The sequence below is a fragment of the Salvia hispanica genome, chromosome 3, assembly GCF_029641045.1.
Source record: "Salvia hispanica isolate PSC_SH4W2 chromosome 3, Shi_PSC_v1, whole genome shotgun sequence".
NCBI classification, from domain to species: domain Eukaryota; kingdom Viridiplantae; phylum Streptophyta; class Magnoliopsida; order Lamiales; family Lamiaceae; genus Salvia; species Salvia hispanica.
This window is the reverse complement of record NC_142694.1, coordinates 54,202,051-54,222,923: the sequence shown is the minus strand read 5'-3', so window position 1 is coordinate 54,222,923 and position 20,873 is coordinate 54,202,051. Positions and strand designations below refer to the sequence as shown.

The window sequence follows — 20,873 nt, the reverse complement described above, 5'->3', positions numbered from 1 at the left end:
ACGTATATCAGACCTATGTATTTCTGCAATTATATCTAAAACGCTAATTAAAATTCATCAATCAAATCGACTACTTCTGCTATGAAATGAGCTTTATTCCCTCAATTTTCATCTATTCTTACTATTACCTTTGGTAACAAGCCATAATATATGAAACAGAACATATGGGAACTTTATATTTACAAAAGCAGTCAGATGTCAATGCACGTACTAAGATCACCAGCTCATCAGCAAAAAATGCATTTAAGATGAGTCTACCGCCAGATAATATCATCAAACCAAAACATAAGATCAAACCAAAACATAAGATCAAAGCCAAATAATTCAATGGAAAAAGTAAGCATGCTATGCTTAATTTGGACATTGGAGTATTTGACCTTCTGGATTCTCTCCAATGCACCTCCAGTTATAAAAGTCTCCTCCCCATTATCATTCACTGTGAACGCTGAGAGTTTATCTAAGGTCACGCCAGCTGCAAATGGATGCCCTGGGTTACTGGAAAAATTGTTGCATGAGTGCACAGTCAGAGATGATCAGATGATAGGAGAAGGAGAAGGAGGGTGAGAAACACTAGGGTGGGGGGGGGGGGGGGCTGAAGTATCCAACGCTTAATTACCTCTCAAGATCTTCATATCTGATGTGAATATTTGATATGGAAAGCTTTAGATTCCCGATAACCGTATTGATTAAAGATCCAAGCCAAGATTTATTCTTGGGTAAAGAACAAACAAAGAAAAAAAAAGGGTGGTCAAATTATGGTCTAAATACTTCAAGAAACGGACTCAGATAATTATACAGGTATTTTGAAACATGATCATCAGTGGTTGTGTCACAAGTCACAACGAAACATATACAATTCCCATGAATGAATATCTATCGTACAGTTTGAAAGGAAAACATGCAAGGACCAAATCGACTACAGGACCTAAAATATATACAGACATGATTCAAAAGCACTACTCTTCCCTTTTGAGGTTTAAGTGGTTGTTATTATCCAGTCTACAGATTACTATCATTAATAACTAATTTTACATAATTTATAAGCATATTTGTAGCTCATAAAAAGCGTAGATTGATATCCCTAATATTAATCTACAATCAATCAAATGGATCGCCTTGCTAGACCTAGAAAGCTCAAATACACAATATTATTATTTGTGCATGTGTACTTTGCATGAGTAGTTGAGTACTACTCTTGAAAGCCCATACCATTTCCATATTCAGCTGTTGTTGACTCTCCAGCAGCTTCTTTTCCAATTCCTGTTCATAAGTTATTATGATCCGTGATTAATAAATACTACCAAGAGATATGGAAACGAAGAATCAGAATGCAATTCTTACTCGTATACGACTCTTCTTAACTTCTTGGACAGCATCCTCACTAGATCCCTCAACCATGGTTGAAGGCTCGGCCAATAAAAAAATGCGATCTAGATAAACTAAAACTGGGTCTTGCCCAAGCCTGCTCCACGGAACCTATTCTTATAAGAGTAGAAGCATTAAAAATGAACAGGAAGGAACCTAGACCACAGAAAAAGACATACTGTATGAAGACATATACAAACTAGCTGATAAATTCACAAGTGTATTTACTCCAATACATGTTTCCTATGTGATTTAACAGGACGCAATCCTCATATCAAATACCTTGCACCAATATCAAGTATTCCAACAAGCCCCAAATAGAGCAAATGTCAGACTTTTCAGTGACCTCGGGATACAATCAATATACAAATTCCAAGAAAAGCAAACAACTCATTTAATGAGACCTATGAGGGGAGACAAAGTGATATGGTTGATCATGAGCTATGGAAATCTGATATAATGTTGGAAAAGCTCATAAGGGAACACCCTTCCCCTCCCTGTCTGATTGCAACCCCAACAATTGAAGGAAAGCTTGATAGACTCTAGCAATTATTATCATAGACTCCTAAGTGGATGTAGTAGTCAACCCATGACCCAGTCGATTTTCTTGTATACCTCACCATACTTATTAACTACATTTGGTCAACCTCCAGCACCGCTTACCTAAAAGTGTCCATTTTTTAGACAAGCATTACCAACACCCAATCCCCCATGTTTATAGTATAGAAATAACCTACATAGAGTAGTGAATCCATTTGAAGCAGAATATTCATATTCCATTTGGTTACTTGAGATTTAAAGGATTGAATTGATTCAGCTTGGGAATTTCACTGATTTCACGTCAGTTAGAAGAGAAGAGAGCGACAAGGTGAGAACGAAGCCACCGTTGCATAGACGTTAACATTATTATAACATAAAAGGTACCTTGTTATCATCTGAATAAAATCTGCAACTATTTTGGGGTTCCTTAAGAAAAAATGTGCAGGTATAGCATTCATGACTACAAAAGTGGAATCAACTTGCCACTAAAATAACACTTCAGTTTTGGCTACAATTGGTTCCGAAAAGGAGAATTTTGATGGCTTGTCCCAAAATATAATTCAAAACATATAAATGGTTGTGTAATTCCTAATGACAAACCAAGTGCAGTTTAAAAATGAAGTAAACCAAATAATCATCAATACATATAACATATCTAAATCGAACTAATGGGAGTAGAAGAATAACTTCTTCAGATAAGGAAAACCACAACTGTGACACAAACCTTAAGCTTCACTGATCCAAGAAACCCAGCCTTAACCTTCACTGGTAATTTTAACGCATTTAGTGCCTCTGGCTTCAGTTCCATATTGGTCAGTTCTACATCACCTGTTTAATATTTAAACTATTAAATACTAGTACTCAATATTCTTATATTCTAACACACCAAATGCAAGTTCTTTATTTCAAATAGAAATAAAAAAATTTAATTTCACAAATATGCACCATGAACAGGTAAGCATGAAATTTTTATTACACATTCATGGTAAACACTTAATACATCCAAATATACATTACACTCCATGTCTAACAGGATCATTCTCAAAGACACCCTTGTGACTCTTTGTGCTTGAAATTCACATTGCATACTTCAACGTCAACCTCTCGTCCTCTCCATAAATCCTCTTATTACTCCATAATATACTTAAATATCCCTTTATTTACTTCTAGCCAAATGAATCAGCATAGCATCACCGTGTCAAACTATCCTTCATGGTTGCCCTCTTTTGAAAATCGTAGCCCAGAATCAAAAGAACATTCTCCAACATGAAATTTTGGACCAATCACAAATGATCAAATTCCTTTGAAGCCCTCACCGTCAACTAGTAGGTGAATGAGCAACACATAAAATGTGATCCCGATCCCCTCCCCCAAACCAGATCAACCTCACCCTAACTAACTGTCCAATCAAATTACATACTGCATCAAGTTCTATGTCTCTAACATAACATAAGATATTAAAGTTCCAAGGTAATGGAATGTGAAAGAAGTTATGTTACAAGCAGCTAGGTGCGTGATGAAATGGATAAAAATGTTAAAATTGATTAGAATGTTACAATCTGATCCATAGAAAGGAAAAATGGATAAGAATGTTACTATAATGGATTTCTGTAGGGAATGCCAATAAAATGCACTAAGTGTGCCTACAAACACCCTATTCATCCTGTACAAGGTTTAGCCCTTTCCAAATCCTTGAAAGATAATAACGATGTTGTATTTCAGAGTCTTCTAGACTCAAGAGAGCATGGAGATCTCAAGAAATGGAGGAATAAGAGGAGTAAGGAATCGAGGAAGCAAGAAGTAATGGGTTATTGATGCTTTAAGTGACATTTAGAGAAGGGGATAAAGTTGCCTGAGCATCATCAACTACCTAGACATTCTTCCTAAATCTAACATTCTAACATTAATACAACTTCTGGCTTGGACCCTAAACAATTGGCAAACATACAGATATAAACTCTAGATATATGTTTCCGTGGACTGTTAAAAGCGTCCTATAACAGAGAGACCTGCATTTCATTTATCATTTGTTGCTTTTAATTATCCAACAAGACAGGGTGTGTGTCCCTTTTGACACAGCAACGATGCTTACCCAATGCTTTGTTTTGGAGATAGGTAAATCCCAATACCAAGACCTGTTAGCAACTCCAGAAAGAATTATTGATGAAGACTTTCCACAAGTAAAAATTGTATTGTATAAGTTGCTACGCTATTTTATTAGTTTTTATTATTTAGAAGTAAAACAGCTATACTTTTGCAGGATTGTTCCTGTGAACCTTGAGAGACATTATTTGTCATCCAATTACATTCTTGTCGAAGACATTTATGTAAATATCTTTAATATGTCCCCAACCCTGGAATCTTTTATTAGAATTTGGTGAAAGTGGTACATTCAGAACCAAAATAAAATTGTAATCGACTAAAAGTTCCTTCGCATGTGTTCTTCATCAGTGAATCCCGATGATTATTTTGAAAAGAAAATGACGTCTGCAAAAACTTTAAAACCCAAGCTCGAAAAATACCTGGTTGGAAATAACTCTTAGTGCATCTTCAATAGGGGAAGAAATATTACAAACAGGGTATCTAGATTATATACAAAACGTGAAAAGAACATATCAGGGGAGCCAAATTCGTCTATGATTCTACAATCGAACAATTCAAATTACTGATTCTTAGGATGTTTAAGTTGTTTTTAACTTGATAACTACACCATATATCCTTCTGTTGCCTTATAAGGCCCTGGTACTCTTATAGCCCTTGGCAAAGAGACAAAGACAGGCACAAATCATCAGATTCCAATCACCAGTCTTGCTACCCAAGCAATACCAGATATAAGCAAGTCACCAACCAGCTAACTGTATTCCTTCACTGAAGATCTAACGCCATAATATAAGAGAAAGGATAACTAGAAAGACATGGTGTACGGCCTCCACAAAGAACATGTGAGAAGCATCTTTGAAAAATCTTGCACATGAGCAACTTACTAGGTAGGAAATTACATTGAATTTGGCTACATGGAATTAACAGACATAAGGCTTATAGATATGATCGCCATACCAACATGTATGGAAAAACATTTCAACAAACGAAACACACGATCACGGATTCGCACAGGAGCCAAATTCAACATCCAAATCAGAAAACAACGAAAGCACAAAAATAGATGACCTCTTCCTAAATGGCGTGGGAGAAGGCAGGGTAACACAAATCAAAAACAGCAGTTACTGGAATTAGAGTGAGAATAATTATGACCTTGCCAGACACTGATCTTGAGTGCCTCTTTGTTGAGTCCTCGGACATAGTTGCCCAAATACCTCTGCAACAGATACGCCACCTGATCCTCCAACATTTTTCAAATTTCCCAAATTCCCTCCGCTTCAATGTCGGAGCAGGCAGGTGTGATCACATCAAATATATGAAGTCTAAACCCTACAACACTAATCGGCTTGGAAGTATCTAGTAAGCGCGGCGCGCTGATTCGAGTAGTAGAAAACAACGAAAGCGGTGTGTGTGTGTGTTTGAGTGTGTGGAGAGAGAGGGAGAGAAAGGTTCTTTGCCTTTGAGCAGGGGAAGCCACGCACGTTACTGCAATTAGAAAAGATCGGACTCGTCTTTCGATACTTCTCTCGATTTCGGATATTTTTATTTGCATAACCGACCTTCTTTTAAATTTCACGGATTACTGATGTGAATAAAATATGCATGTTAAATCATTCAATTACCAATGTGAATGAGTTTAGTCATCCGATTACTATTTTACTAACGAGCTGTTTGGTTTGCCATTTAACACCAGTGGCTGATTTCTGACATTTTTTAATGTTTAATTTGCCATGAACCGTTTTGGAAGGGCCGAGTAATGGGCTATGGCCTATGGCCCATTTCGTCAGTTAGCATTTCTTTCCAAACCTTGGGTTTTGAGTGTTTATATTTTGAAGATGGCGACTTGATGTCAGTAAGATTTTTGGAAAGGTTAAATGCAAATTATTTTTCAAATTGTAGATTGATTAGCAATTATCTCTCTATACACCCTTTAAGATTGAGGGTATTTTCATCCGAAAAATATGAAAATAGTAAAAAAGTACTTCCTCCGTCCCATTAAAGATGACTCACTTTCCTTTTTGGTTTGTCCCAACCAAGATGACCTATTACTTAAAATGGAAACCCATTTGTCTCTACTTTATCCATTCTCTCTTACTTTACTCTCTCCATTTAACCCACAAAATAAAGTTGCATAAAATCCCGTGCCGCCCAAGAAAGGGGTCATCTTCCTTGGGACGGAGGGAGTACTTCGATTGATATTACCTCGCAATTGACGGATCTCAAATGATATTTTTAAAGTTCACGGCCCTAAAATTATAGTTTGACAAAGTTCGTGGACCAAAAAGATGTTCCCTCAAAATTTAAAGATGAACTTCAATACTGAAATTTGTTGGTGTGTGTGTGCCCAAATTTTATCGATGAAATCGGCTTGGAAGTGGCCATGGGCTAGCTCTTCACACATAGAAGCCCGTCAACTTGCGACCTCTCGGATTTTACTGCATTGAGTTGTGGGCTCGTTTGCGATTCCCGAGCTAGAACAGCCTAGTTCATTATTGTTTCATTCGTCTTCAATTATTATGTTATGCATTATAATGTATGCATACATACATGACATTAGAAATGCTCAATCGATACCACGGAAGTTTCTATGACTTCGCAACAAAAAATTCTTAACGCACTCACGACATTTTGTATCATCAGTATGAAGATATTCGTCAAATATGTAAACAATGGTGTCGTATGTGAGATGTCGAATGGACATTAGCAATTTGCAAAAACAAGGGTTGACCCACGCAAAAACGATGATTAAACACTTGTGGACCCCTTCGGGGCTCATTGGCAAAATAATTTCACATTTAGTCATGCAACAAACACTTCAAGGTCTCACAGGATGTATGACCTTGGTCGTGGAATATTTGTTGCAGCCCTATGTTTATCCGCCTTCACATTATTGGTTCGACCGTCATAACTATATTAATTAGAGCATCATCGATCGTTTTATCATGATGATCCATTAACTTTTTTATGTGCTTTTTGTTGTTTTAATTTTTGCTAGCGTTGGTACTTTTATTTTTCCAAATACTTTTGTTAAATTTTTATATTTCAAAACGTCACCGGTATATTTGTTGTTCAATAATAGTACTAGTATTCATTTAAGTTTCGTTACATGCAGACGAAGAACATCATATATTTTGTGGGAGGAGTAGAATATCAATCAAATGATTTTCCTTGTGTTGATCCGAAAGAAGTATGCATAGAACCTAAATTCTGCTGTTCTCCCAATTTGTTTATAAATGAAAAACATGTTTTAAATATTAATTACTATGATATGTTCAAAGGATTTATAAGAGTTTAATACTCCACTATTGCAGGAGAAGTAAGAATTACAAGTGCATGACATGCATCTGATGCCATTGAAAACATTGAAGAAAGTATTCAAATCATCAATTCAATGATTCAATTTTTTTGGATTTTTCAGAATGGTTATGTCCAGAGGATTTTAAAATCTCGTCTCATCTGAACATTCCACTAAATTCAAGAAACTAAAACATCCCACTTTGGCACTTAGCTTTAGGATTTTGACTTAGCTTCCACCTCACAAAAATCAAATCTTAATTCTAGTTTATTGGCTAAATTCAAGAAATTAAAACATCCCACTTGGGCATTTTACACTAAATTCATTGCAATTAACCATCTATCAGCTAGTGTACAATCTGCATGAAAACAAACAAACTCAGCCTACAAATCTTGTACCTCCTCAAGGGAAGAAAATTGTGCATCGATTCTGCAAAGAGCTTGTTGATCAACTGTGACTGGATTCACCCATTTTGTTGGGGGAAAATGGATATAGGAATCATCATTTTCCTTGCTAGGCCTAGGAGAGTCACCTGTAGCTTCCGCTTCGCTCTTTTTCGCATTCCACTGAAACACCTGAGACGCCATCTCCCAACACGCTTTCAGTTCGTCCTCATTTCGTGCTTTATTTAATTTGTCAATGAGATCAGTTAAGGCTGTTGCTTTCTCTCCCTGCAAAGACTTTATCTTTTTGGTAGTTCTTCCCACTCCTTCTGTATCACTGATGTCATCTGGCTTTCCTACGTTCTTCAATGCTTGATTTACAATGTGTTGAATCCTTTTTCTCAAGTTTTCAGTTGTTGCTGGATTTGATCTTAGCTTCGACTTCAAGTCATGAACCATTCTCTCATTGTTCTCACCATTGGAATCAAACTTCTCACCAGAAGACTGCTCATTAAACTCAGAGTTCACCTGGAAAACCTCTTCCAGTAAACCAACATTTTGCATGTATCGGTCAAAAGCTTCACTCTCTGCTTCAATATTTCCATCCCTAAATTCTTTCAACTTCGAGAACCTCCATTCATTGATGACTTGTGCATCCTGAGCATGTAAACAAATAAGGATTTTAAACCATGAACAGATTATACCAATAGAGAAGGTTTCTCACCTTTTTGGTCAATGGCTTCCTCGACCGAAATGAGGTCTGTAAGTTACTGAACTGCGCAAAGTTGTTAGAAAGTTGGCGAAGTCTGTGAAAACTCCTGTAAGTGATCGATATGGAAATTACTACTACAGGATGTCAGCAACTAAAAAAAGTAACAATATGAAGTGGAAGAGGCACAATTAATCACCAGTCCTATGGTGGTAATAATATCAAGCAATATAACAGCAAGCATCTATATGTACATTGGCAGAGCCAGACTTTTAACGTGGGGGACCCAAACAACTACTCCCTCCGTCCACAAAAAATAGTCTCATTTATGGACGGACGAGTTTTAATGAGAAAGAGGTAAAGTAAGAGAGAGAATGTATAAAAATGTGGGTAAAGTAAGAGAGATGACAAAAAAAGAGGTAAAGTATGAGAGGAAAATTTTCCATTTTCATAAATGGAACTATCAAAATGGCAAAATGAGACTTTTCTCGTGAATGGAGGGAGTATTAAAATTTATTGAATATGTTCAGTGTTCGGAAACAACTCGAACATAAGCTATATTAAAAGTCGTGCGTGAGAAATAGATAATAAGAAAAATAGAGCAATGCATTGATATTAATTTTACTAATATTATACACTATTATATATTTACATGTCTATAGAATTATTTTTATTCTTAAATTATAAATATCATTCTTTATGAATACAAATTTAAATCGTTTATGTAAAATCACTAGAGAGAAAATCAATAAAAATAGTAATGTGAGAAAATCAATAATACTCTAAATGAATATGGATAAAAATAAACCAGAATTACTAATTTAAGAAATTTAAAAATAAAGCCACAAATGAACTAAACATACCTTTGAAATTAATTTTACTAATTTTATTACATATATTTATTCAGTTGTAGAGTTATATAATTATCTGCTAATATTAGAAAATCTGAAAAAACATATACAAATCCGAAAGATAAGCATCAGTTAGGAGAATAAATGCACCAACGGGAGTCGAACTTGGTATCTCGCGAATGCGTGGCTCATATTCATGCCAACTGTGCTAGCTAATGATATAATTAATGTCGCATACATATATTATATATAGTAAATATTCAAACGGCTGGCCCCACCGTGGCTCCGCCACTGTATATGTATATAAACATATTTACAGTATACATTCAATATAAGGGTTGGCGAAGGCAGCCCACTTGCAATAACAGTGATGCATCTTGAATAAACATGAAAGATAAAACACACACAAGATTATGCTGAACAACTAGCTCTGCAACTTACCCGGAATGAGATGTTTCAGACGATTGCTGGTCAAAGAGAGGAGAGCTGGTAGAGGACGGTTTGTCCGGAAAGGATGAGTTTCCTTTCAATACTGCAAATACAATCATTAGTAAATGACTTACTTGATATGTGCAGTGAAGCTTGTAATTTCTGGAGATAAGAAACAATGTTTTCAGCTAACTCTGAGAATTCCATCATACTAAAAATTAGTGTCCCAGTAGGGTTCATGGTGGACCTATGTTAGCTACTGTACTTTTGAGGATCTTTAAGGGGGTCGCTAAGAATGGTCACCCTAGAACAAGCTTCCTTGAGGAAGCATTTAGGTATTAGGTTCCCCAACAAACCTACAGCTGTCCATCTACCTCCATTAGTTTAGCCACTATTTGCACATCCTCTTCTCTCTGTGAGAGAGAAAAGCATATCCATACTGAATAAAACCTGCTAAATAAATACTAGTAGATCATTCAGCACAATTTACTGTCACCTATCACATTTTATTCTTTCTTTATCTTGTTCACCAGTTCGAATATGACTTAAATTAGTATCAGGCACAGCTCAGTGCTGACGATACAGTAATTAGATATAATAAAATAAAATACCACACTCAGACAACATCAGACACCTCAAGCTTTAAATTATAGTGCCGAAATGTTGGGATAAATCTTAACAAATGGTATAGAGCAGAAGAGAATCATGAACATATGTTTCAGACGAGTATTCATTTAAAAGTTTAGGATTATAGGAATTAGGAAATCAAGATTCTAATGATCTTTTTTCCTTGATATGATCTTCTATTGCCTATAATGTTATGAAAAACTTGACAAAAATTAATCACAAACAAAGGACTGTAGCATGAGACTGGATTAGCATACCATGTATATGACAAGGATTTTGTGCCTTCGCACAGCAGTTCTTGCATGACTGGTACGGACATCTGCGGATTTAATATAAGAACAGGTAAAAATATATATAAGTATCCGTTTTTGACTTTGCATTAGAATTTAGACAAGCATCAAGAATATTAGATAAGACATGATGAATTAATTATGAACTAAAATTTATAAGTATTCATTTCTTTTACATAATGGTGGTCGGACACATACTACAGTTATAACCAGGAAGATGCATCTATTACCAGATATTGTATAGCTTAGTTGGTCAAGTATGGTATATTGTGCTTGTAATCTTGTACAGATGGGGAAGGGGAAAAATCTCAGCTTCTTAGTCATGCATCAAGGTGTTGAATAATAATTGAGATGAGTTACATGAGTATTATATTTCTATAAATATCTGAATCTTATTCTGCAGCTTTACACTTATACTAGTAAGTAAGTGAACTTATGCAATTGATATAAATCCAAGTTTCTTTGTGGTTTCAAGTTTTCAACTTCACTAGGATCCATGGCAATTAAAAGGAGCTCCCCGAGACGCACACAGCAGGTGCAGCATCTTACACCTTTAAGGGCCAAAAATCAATTTCTATCTATGAATCGATGATACCCCATCACAGTCAATCAGTCTATTTATCCCAGCCAGGGGTTGCTGCTACAATATCAACAGGAAAGCACAGGTTCCCTTCTAAAGGTGGATATCCAGGTGCCCGTAAGGCCTCCAGGCACATCTCTTGGAAATTTCCTATTTAATTTATTCTTTTTTGAAAGTGGGTCAATATCCAACCTGATATGTCTAAATCAGGACGGTTTCTAAAGTTTTGTTTCCTACGGGGATATGCATCAGGTAATTAAATAAAAATCCTTTGTTTTGTGGGATCTAATTGATTAGCGTACCGAATCCTCTTTGCCTGACAGCACTTTCCTCAGGCACATTGCCATTTTCTTGTAAATTTCTAAAATAAACTTGTTACTACGAGGCTACACATATTCTTTCATTCAGAATCACAGAACATTTTTCTCAAAAACTACAAATATCAGTAAACCAAAAGGGGAAAGTGAGGAGAGCAAAACAAACACTAAGGCATATGAGTACTTCTCTTACATTTTTAACTGTTTTTCGGAATGCAGCTGCTTGAACAAGGAAAAATGGAGCCAGATTCTTGAGAAACAGATAGAAGCATAGAGGCAAATATACTTGGAAGTTAGAATTTTCTTATATAATTATTATGCTGATTGTCTTTTATTTCCTGTCATGCGTCAGATGATTTTCTAGAATACTAGCAGACTAAATTCACTTTTCATTATTTTATTCTTATTTTAACACCTTGCGTACTACGGCAACCAGCATGCATTGTGTCCTCAATAACCATGAATGATGAATAATACAATTAGAACTTCAAGCATGATTCCTAAAGATATAAATATGGTAGAACAAATAACACTTATGACTCAACACACTAAGAAAGACACTGTAGTTAGTGGTTGATCAACAGCTTTAGGAGTTTCAGTTAGGACATGTATTACACACGTGAACCATTCAAACAGAGCAGATCCAGTCTGTCACTGTTCTCCTTATGCAACATAATGTTCAAATCATATTCCAACTAAGAATTGTCTAAATGTTAGCAGTTATAATTGAATAAATCAACATCACAGGTTTCACATCACAGGTTTCTGCACTGGTTAGAGTGAAACTACAGCTATTCTACAACATAAAACATTGAGCTTCGCATATATAATAGCATACTTCCGGAACACTTAGCTTCCTTACAGGAGTGACTGAATGCAAGTAGAGACATAAACTTTCATAAATAAAATCCCCAAGTGTTTTCAACCATCACCCTAGGTATGGCGAGCAATAGACTGCGGTGGAGATAGTGTCTTATGTACAAGCTATGACGTAGTATTTTATGCGCCAGTGAAAGTTCACAGACTTTTAGGAGGTATAGGATGATATACGATTCTAACCACTGACCTCCATTTTTAACAGAGAAGCCCATAGCAAGAGTTGGTATTGATTTGCCATTTCTGTTTAAAACCTAACCAGCTTAGAACATACAAAAATTAAATGGAAATTCATGAGCCACGAGTATTTAAATTGCCTGCTCGATTAGCAATTTTCTTCCAGACTACAACATCTAATCCGCTAAAATTCCCTTGATTGTTACTCACGTATGACTAAGGCCATTCCTTCACTAATCATTCGCATTGAAAAGGGGATAAACATTGATTGACGTTATGATGCTTGCATCGTGTCAGGGTTATGCATCAACCACCACAGAAACAGAACGAAGTACAACTTCTAGGAGCGCGGGGTACAACACGGTGATGCATTAGGAAGTGGAATCTGGAAAGCGAGCTCAGAAAACCCTACATTGGCTGAAGTAAGGTGGCGAATAAGGAAAAGGAGAAAGGGTTTACCTAGAACGCGCCACGTTGCCGCACTTGATACACTTGGGTTTGTTAAGGCCGCGGAGGCTCTTAGAGGAGGGCGGCGCGGAGACGTCGGCGCTGTTGCTCTTGGCTGGTGATGAGGCCGCCATGATTTCAGGCGGGCGATTCTCTCCGAATTCGAAATCCAACTTAATTTGATTTTGGAATTAATCCATTAACCAATAATAATAACATAAGGCTGAAAGTCTCCGGCTTTATATTTCGGGCTCCGACACACCCTTTGGAATTCGGGCTTTCGATGTGGAGGGTGGGCCCGGACTATTTTATGCTTAATTTTACTTTTTAATTTGCACATTGGTTTTACGTTGTAAAATTAATCTATATTCAAAAATATTTTTTCAAAAGAATTGGAAATATGGTTTCAAGAATATGATATGTACTATGAGTTACTATATTCCATCGAATTTCCAAGAAAAATTAAAATTTCATAGAAGAGAGCATTTTTTGTGTTGTTCTTCGAATAAATTGTTCTACACTATTGGTGTTTATTTTGTTCCTCCTCAAAAGTGGATGGCTGGATGCAAAATTCAACCAGCATCATGTTTAACACGTGGTAATCGATTAGACATTTTGTATGGAGTAGTACTAGTATATTTCAGTGAATCAAGTTGAATTAAAAATAATACATTAATCCATATAGGAGTGTGATCGATCACTAACATTTTTAAGTTTCTAACTTGTTAACTTATCAACACAGTGTATTAAAAATGTCAATACGGTGACATTAAAATATTAACACATAATTTTATTAAACTTCAAGAGGATGTGTTGATATTATGTGTTGACATTTTAAATACACAACATTGATGATGAACAGAGTTAGCAATTTAAATGGAGTACTTAGCAACGCACCCTAATCCATATAAATGCAAAAAAAATGTTGAATAATTAAAGTAAGTTTCTTTGTTATTTTTAATAAAAGAAATAACTAATTCATTGGTCGAGTTATATTTAAGTTACTGTAGCAATTATTATTTTGGTTTTATTATCCTTACTAAAATATTAAATGTATGTCTTTTATATGATTTCTCATTCAAAGAAATTTAATAAATAAAAAATGTATAAAATACTAAATATACGTCTTTTATATGATTTCTCATTCAAAAAAATTTGATAAATCAAAAAAATGTACGGTTGGTGATGTAAGTATATTGTTTGTGTACTTCGTATTTAGAGTATATACATAGGTAGTGATGAGTCAATTCGTTTAAAGACAGATGATCAACTCGGATACAAGCTCCCAGATTGAGTGGATATTCGGAACCCCACACGTACCAATTCATCAACCAAAAGTTTCGAACTACTTTTTGGAAAAATATTTGGCACTTGTATAATGAGCTTGTGGATGCATATCTCATTACTCATTAGTAGTGTTCGATTTAATGGATTAGATAAAATGAATGTTGTTCAATTTGGTATATAAGGGGTCTAATAGCCAAATTTAGGACAACTGTCACGTAGTATTAGTCTTGGTTTACAACCTTGGTCTTTCGATATAATAAAATTAATCTCGAGTAATCGCAAACAATTCAATCTCATGACATGCTATTCCTGAATAACCGACCAAGTAATCATTGTTGTTGACATTCTCATGCTCGCAATTGGAATTTAGTATAATGATATATTGGTATTGCCATATTGCAAAAGCGTGTGTATCTTAATTAGCTTACAATCTATATTGAGTTGTAATTGATTAGGAAAAAAAAAAGAGTTGTAATTGAATTAGAGCAACGTTGGGCTAAATTAGTTTGGGCCCAAAATAGGCTATCAAAAAATATCCGTAGTCCAAAGATGCAATTCTTTGGAAGCTTGGGGTGCTATCTCGCTACTGGGCCTTATGATTTTGAAAAAACAATTGAGTTTATAAAGCTAAAGGCCAAGCGACTTTGTATTCTCTGTTGAAATTCATATACTGTTAATCAATAACTTGAACCTTTTCATGTTCTTTGTTCTACGAGTTGTTACCCAGAGTTTTCAATCGTTCTATCCACAAAAATTAGAATTCATAATGTAGATATGTTTTCCAAGACACGTCTTCCATATCATTATACCCAACTAAATGTATAGTTATGATATTTCCATATAGTATAAAATTCACGAGGCAAGTAACAAAAAAATTATAGCTCCAAGAGAAAAACAAGGAGTATAGCTTTATTAAAAGAAATAGAATAAATAAAACTAAACCAACAATCCTAGTGGATTTAACCAAAGCATTGTGTTATGAAAATTTCTTCATACTTTCAACGGCATAAAAATTGAACCATATGCGTGCATGCATGTCATGGTAATACAATGGTTTGTTACTAATGTTGATTTTAAAGGTCTTGAGTTTGAGTTTATCGTTGCAGATTTTTTTATAAATTTCTGATCATTTGATACAAGAAAATAAAAATAATACTATATGAATACTTTCACCATCTAAATTTCATGCCAATGGAACGAAGCCTTAGTTTTAAAATCTTATACAGATACGGAGTGAGAGTTGTTGTTGGATATCCACATATTAATCCAACAAAATGAAAAGCAAAGGAGATAGACAGATATGCATGATATGGTAAGGTGTGGCTAATGGTTATAGGGGGCTTAAGTCAATGGGGGTAACCATGTCCACGCGAATAGGATGAGTTGATTGGAATGTAAATATGTACGGCTCTCACCCTACTTATTATCACTCTATCATGTTATCTACTTCCCTCATACACAATATTATACTCCACATACATAATTCATCTAATAATATAATGGAATTTACAGCAAGTGTTTTGAGCAAGTTGTTGTGCCATAAATACAACTTTTCTCAAGAGTCGTTGTCGTATTATAGCAATATAGAAAAAAAAATAAAAAAATAAAGGGATTATAGCTGTATTTAAATTATATAGTTTGATCAAATTATGGTGACTTACTTAGTTTTTGAAATTGTTATAATATTAAATCACAAAATTTTAATTTTTCTCATTTATTATATTCGTAACTCTTGTAGCTTTTGAAATTGTAATATTAAATCACGAAAATCCAATTTTTTCTCATTTATCACATTCGTGAATTAACGTCTTTTGGTAATGTTAAAAACAACATTATTTCAATAGAATAACAAAAAAATATTTATTTTAGTGAAATATGTCATTTTGAACATCATCGACGAATTATACATCATTGAAACAATTTTAAAAATTGAAACTTTGTGATTTAATAATTCAATTTCAAAAGTTTTGATATTCATCAAAATTTAACCAAATTCTATGATTCTATTACTCTTAAATAAAATACTATTAAACTTTGATTATGGAGTTTTTTAGTTGGTCGGCTGTGCACGCCATTTAATTGTGCAGGCTACAGAGACCATGCATTAAATGACATTTATTAATAGACAATCTGCTTAACTAATATATAATCATTAAAAAATTCACAAAAAACACTAATCACACCGTGCCACGATGCGCGCTTCCCCACCTAATTGGTCTTATTTTTTAAGTCAAGATAATTGATGTGTTTTAAGTTGTCTTATGAAGACTAGACAAAATATTTCCTAAAAACCATCATTGAGAACATTAAAAACTATTGATAAGAGGCTTGCAAGTTACGACTGAAGAATTACATAAAACTAATTCTCTCTATATAACTTTTCAAATAAAGGCCATCTAAGTTAATCATTTCATTTTGAAGGATATAGTATTATATACCAATATAAGGTTACATAAAATTGAATTTATCTGTAACTTTTCTAATTAAGGCCATTTAATCATATCATTTTGAAGGATATATTATAGAATAGCGATATAAGGTTACATAAAATTGATTTCATCTAACTTTTCTAATAAAGGTCATCTAAGTTAATCATTTCATTTTATAATACTAGTATTATATACCGATATAAGGTTGCAGAAAGTTGATTTTATCTAAACTTTTCTAATAAAGGTCACCTAAGTTAATCATGTCAATTTGAAGGGTATGTTATTGTATACCGAAATAACGTGAAAGCAACATTATGAAGACTACGAAGGGTATAATCTAAATCAATGATATGAGACCAACACAGCATGATTACGTATGTGAATATGTCATTTTACTATACGTAATATGATTACATAATTGTTTACATGTCATTTAGGTGTGTGATGGCTATTGACTTTTCATTAGTAGTGAATGTCTTCAATTTAGATATTTTTGGTTGATTTCAAACTAAAGCAGGTAACTTTTACACACAATGACAATCGTGTGATGATGTTATCAGCCTTTCTTCTACGTATATAATTGATTTCACACTAAACACGATATTTTTGCACTTGGTATCCTTTACTCACTTGTTTTGACAACATTTTAAATATGTAGTATTTGCTTATACTATAAGTAAAAGACTACAACAAAAAATCGTTGAGTATTTGGTGTCGGTTTCAACCTAGCTATACATATATATTGACCATTTCTCACGTAAAAATCTAAATTGAATCAAGTCATCATATTTATATCATTAGTTATTATCGCTTTACATCGTTTATAATAATAGACTCATAGTATATGCATAACTTTTAATTAATTTTATCTGACCAAATTAAATTGGTAGCTAGTACAGTTTAAATTATAATAAACTCAAATTACTATAAACTAGTTTTTTGTTAATAGCTAAAATATAATTATAATTATTTTTTATATAAGTTTTCATTTCATAAATTGCATGTAAGTGTTCATTTGATAAATTTCATAAGAAGAAATAAAACATGAATCGAGGTAAGATATGCATGATGCATGGTTACTGATATATTGCATTTAATGGTAATTATTGTACTACTATTTATTTTGTAGCACAAATTTCTTAAACTGATATAGGAGAATTAATTTAAGATCGTATTTTTTTTTTATCAAAGCATCACTTCATCTGAATTTTGTTAAATTTATGAAGATATATTGTCTACGATATTGTACTTAACTTTTGTACTTCCGAATTTTGAGCATAATCTCGTACGAAATTTGAAGAGTAGTACTATGACTTCTTAGCATCGACATCTAATACATATGAAAGAAATATGATTGTTTTTAGCATATCTAACTAGACCTTGCAAGTAAAAATTTATTTGTTAGAATCATCTCATGATACAGAGCTTCTAATAAGCGTCATCACGTTAGAGCTTGTAATAACTATTTTGGAGTATTAAATTACTCCATTAAATTCGAATTTGAACATCTAAGGTTAAAAAGATGCTATGTGATAATATATATTCTATTAAATTTAAAGCATGATGTTAAATATGTAATGTAGCACAATTTTCAGTTACTATACCTATTGTTTCGCCACTTTAATTTCGATTAACATAAAATTATTTTCCATGTATCTTTCCTAATTTGACTTTCAAACATATGTAATCTACTACTCACTCCATCTCATAAAAATATAGGCAATGAATATGACACGAGAATTAAGATAAAATTGGTAAAATAAGAAGAGAAGGAAAAAGATATGGAAAAGTAAAAGAGATGTTGAGAATGATAGTTAAATTAGTGTCAGTGGATAGTGAGACCTATATGATTATATTATTAAATTAATATATAACTTCCAAAAATAGAATGCACATATTTTTGTGGGACGGACGAAAATGGAAAGGGCACATGTTTTTATGGGAAGGAGGAGATACTCCCTCCGTTCCTTCATAGTTGAGTCATTTTTCCATTTCGGGAAGTTCCCTCATAGTTGAGTCGTTTTCATTTATAGTAACTTTTTCTTCTCTCTTACTTTACTCTCTCTTACTTTATTCTCTCTACTTTATTCACTTTTTACTTTATTCTCTCTACTTTTTTCTCTTTCTTAAACTCCGTACCGAAAAAGTTCCGCCTCAACTATGAGGGAACGGAGGGAGTACTATTTAAGAAATTAACACGACTTTAGGTACATGGTAAATAAAAACTAGCCCGATAGGGCTGACGCAATCCGTTCGCGCCAACACGCCAACCCTAATGGGCTAACCCATTTAGCCCCCTTTGTATCCGGGTTACGAAATAACAATCCTAACCCGCTAAATTTATCAGACTATTCGAGTTGGCCCACGAATTTCAGGTTGGATTGATATTCCTATTTTTAATATAGGGCATTAATGAGTTAGCAATAAAAAAAAAAAAAGTTAGTAATGCTTTGCCAAAAAAATAAATTTTTTAGTAATTATAGTATATGCGCTCCTACTTAATTATCTACTTAATTATGCATTATAAATTTAGAGATTAATTAATTGCACAGTACTGGATTGCATCCCTATATCATGAAAGATAAGTTTGAATAATTTTAAGAGTAGTGATTTAGAGACATAATGTCTCCAAGCCATAATAACATTGTGACTAATTTACCCTAACATTAAAGTATTAAATAGATATATACCTAATTAAGGAAAATTTAATCAAATTAATTATTCTTATCTAAATGCATATATGTTAATTGGAGATAAACTTAATCATGCAACTAGAGTAATGAATTTAAAATTTTTTCAATCAAAACCATTCTTGTCGTGTAAATTTTTAAAACAATTAATTAAAAAATCAGTAATTTAGATATTTAATTGTAAAATAATTTGATTACTTAAATAGCATCATATACTTTTTCAAATAGATTTTACGTTGTGCTATTCTTTCATAACTTATTTTTTTCCTTAAATTTTCTGAAACATTTTGTCAATATAGTAACAATGAAATCATTCATTTAATAGTATATGAAAAAATATGTAAAAAATTAAACATTTATCTTATTCAATTTGGTTTATATAATAAAATAATATACTATTTTTTCATTATCTTTTCAATTTTTTTGTTATTTTTCTTTGCTTTAACTAAATTTAATATTTTTAATTTAATTAAGTTAGGGCGTCTAATATTTTAATATAACTATTTAATTTTAAAATATTAAATAGATGAGTTAAGAAAATACAATTAATTTTTAATCAGATTCAAATCTATCGTTTTAAATGTTAAAAATCAAAGAAATTATTAATTTAATACAAAAATAATTGGATGAATCTACTTTTCTCATTTTAGATTATTTTAATATACCACATGTCAACTACTACTAATTGATTAATAATTAAAAGTAATAAGAATCATAAACTCTGCTAATATTATAAGATAGTGCGGAGTATTATTTGTTTAGAGTTAGGAATTCTAATATTTGCAAAAAAAGAGTGAGGGAATATTAAATATGTAGCTTTAAAATGTTAAATATATAAGTTAAGAACATGCGATTATTTATTGATCACTGTTAAACATAATCTTTCAAAAATTATAAATTAAAGAAATTATAATTTTGTAAAATAAAGAATTAAACTTAAAATCATAAACACTAGACTCAATTAGCATTCGTACACCATGTATCAAATTTAATTTATTGCATGTTATAGTTAAATATTTTAATATATTTAAAATATGAAATAAATGATATAAGAACATATGATTTTATCGAGGTTCAACTATAATGGTCCAAGATTTAAGAATTTAAAAAAATCAAAATAAAAAAATAAAAAATTAGAACTAGAGAATTCTTAAAATCAAAACCATATACTCACTTAATTAGTAGTATTAATATATAATATAGTATTATCAACTTTTAATGTGTTGGTTGTTATATTAAAGTGAACTAAAAAATTTATTATTTTTTAAAGATTATTGTGAATAAAAAGTGATTAAAAGAATAAGTTTATCAATATTGAAGATTATAGTATTATAATTACAAAGTAATTATTTTTTGTCACATGTTATAGTAACTCTAAGTATTTACAGTTCAAAAATATTAGATAACTAATTATTTATATTTTATAGCGCTAATTATTTGTTAAAAATGATTTAAATTCACATTTATAAAGACTAATTCAT

At 32.8% G+C, this 20,873-nt stretch overlaps 2 protein-coding genes across 4 annotated transcripts in view; both read right to left on the bottom strand.

Annotated features, from left to right (window-relative positions):
- The window catches only part of LOC125213442 (pleckstrin homology (PH) domain-containing protein), a 45,542-nt gene extending 40,006 nt beyond the window's left edge, over positions 1-5,536 (bottom strand). Inside the window, exons 1-6 of one of the 3 annotated variants that reach the window (XM_048113997.2) lie at positions 5,158-5,536; positions 2,630-2,733; positions 1,342-1,476; positions 1,210-1,260; positions 617-711; positions 378-495 (exon numbers count right to left, since the gene is read on the bottom strand). In XM_048113997.2, coding sequence (XP_047969954.1) covers positions 378-495; positions 617-711; positions 1,210-1,260; positions 1,342-1,476; positions 2,630-2,733; positions 5,158-5,254 — 600 coding nt within the window. In that variant the 5' untranslated portion in view covers positions 5,255-5,536. Of the gene's footprint in view, positions 1-377; positions 496-616; positions 712-1,209; positions 1,261-1,341; positions 1,477-2,629; positions 2,734-5,157 lie in introns of those variants that run through there. The other 2 variants (XM_048113998.2, XM_089067416.1) reach the window with 2 other exon arrangements.
- A 2,009-nt stretch (positions 5,537-7,545) lies between these two features.
- LOC125211781 (uncharacterized) lies at positions 7,546-13,206 on the bottom strand. Its single transcript, XM_048111714.2, has 5 exons — positions 12,999-13,206; positions 10,557-10,618; positions 9,685-9,775; positions 8,408-8,501; positions 7,546-8,340 (listed from the first exon to the last, which is right to left on the bottom strand). Exons 1-5 carry the CDS (start codon positions 13,118-13,120, stop codon positions 7,684-7,686), a joined length of 1,026 nt encoding a protein of 341 aa, XP_047967671.1. The 5' UTR covers positions 13,121-13,206; the 3' UTR covers positions 7,546-7,683.
- Between the last annotated feature and the right edge of the window lie 7,667 nt (positions 13,207-20,873).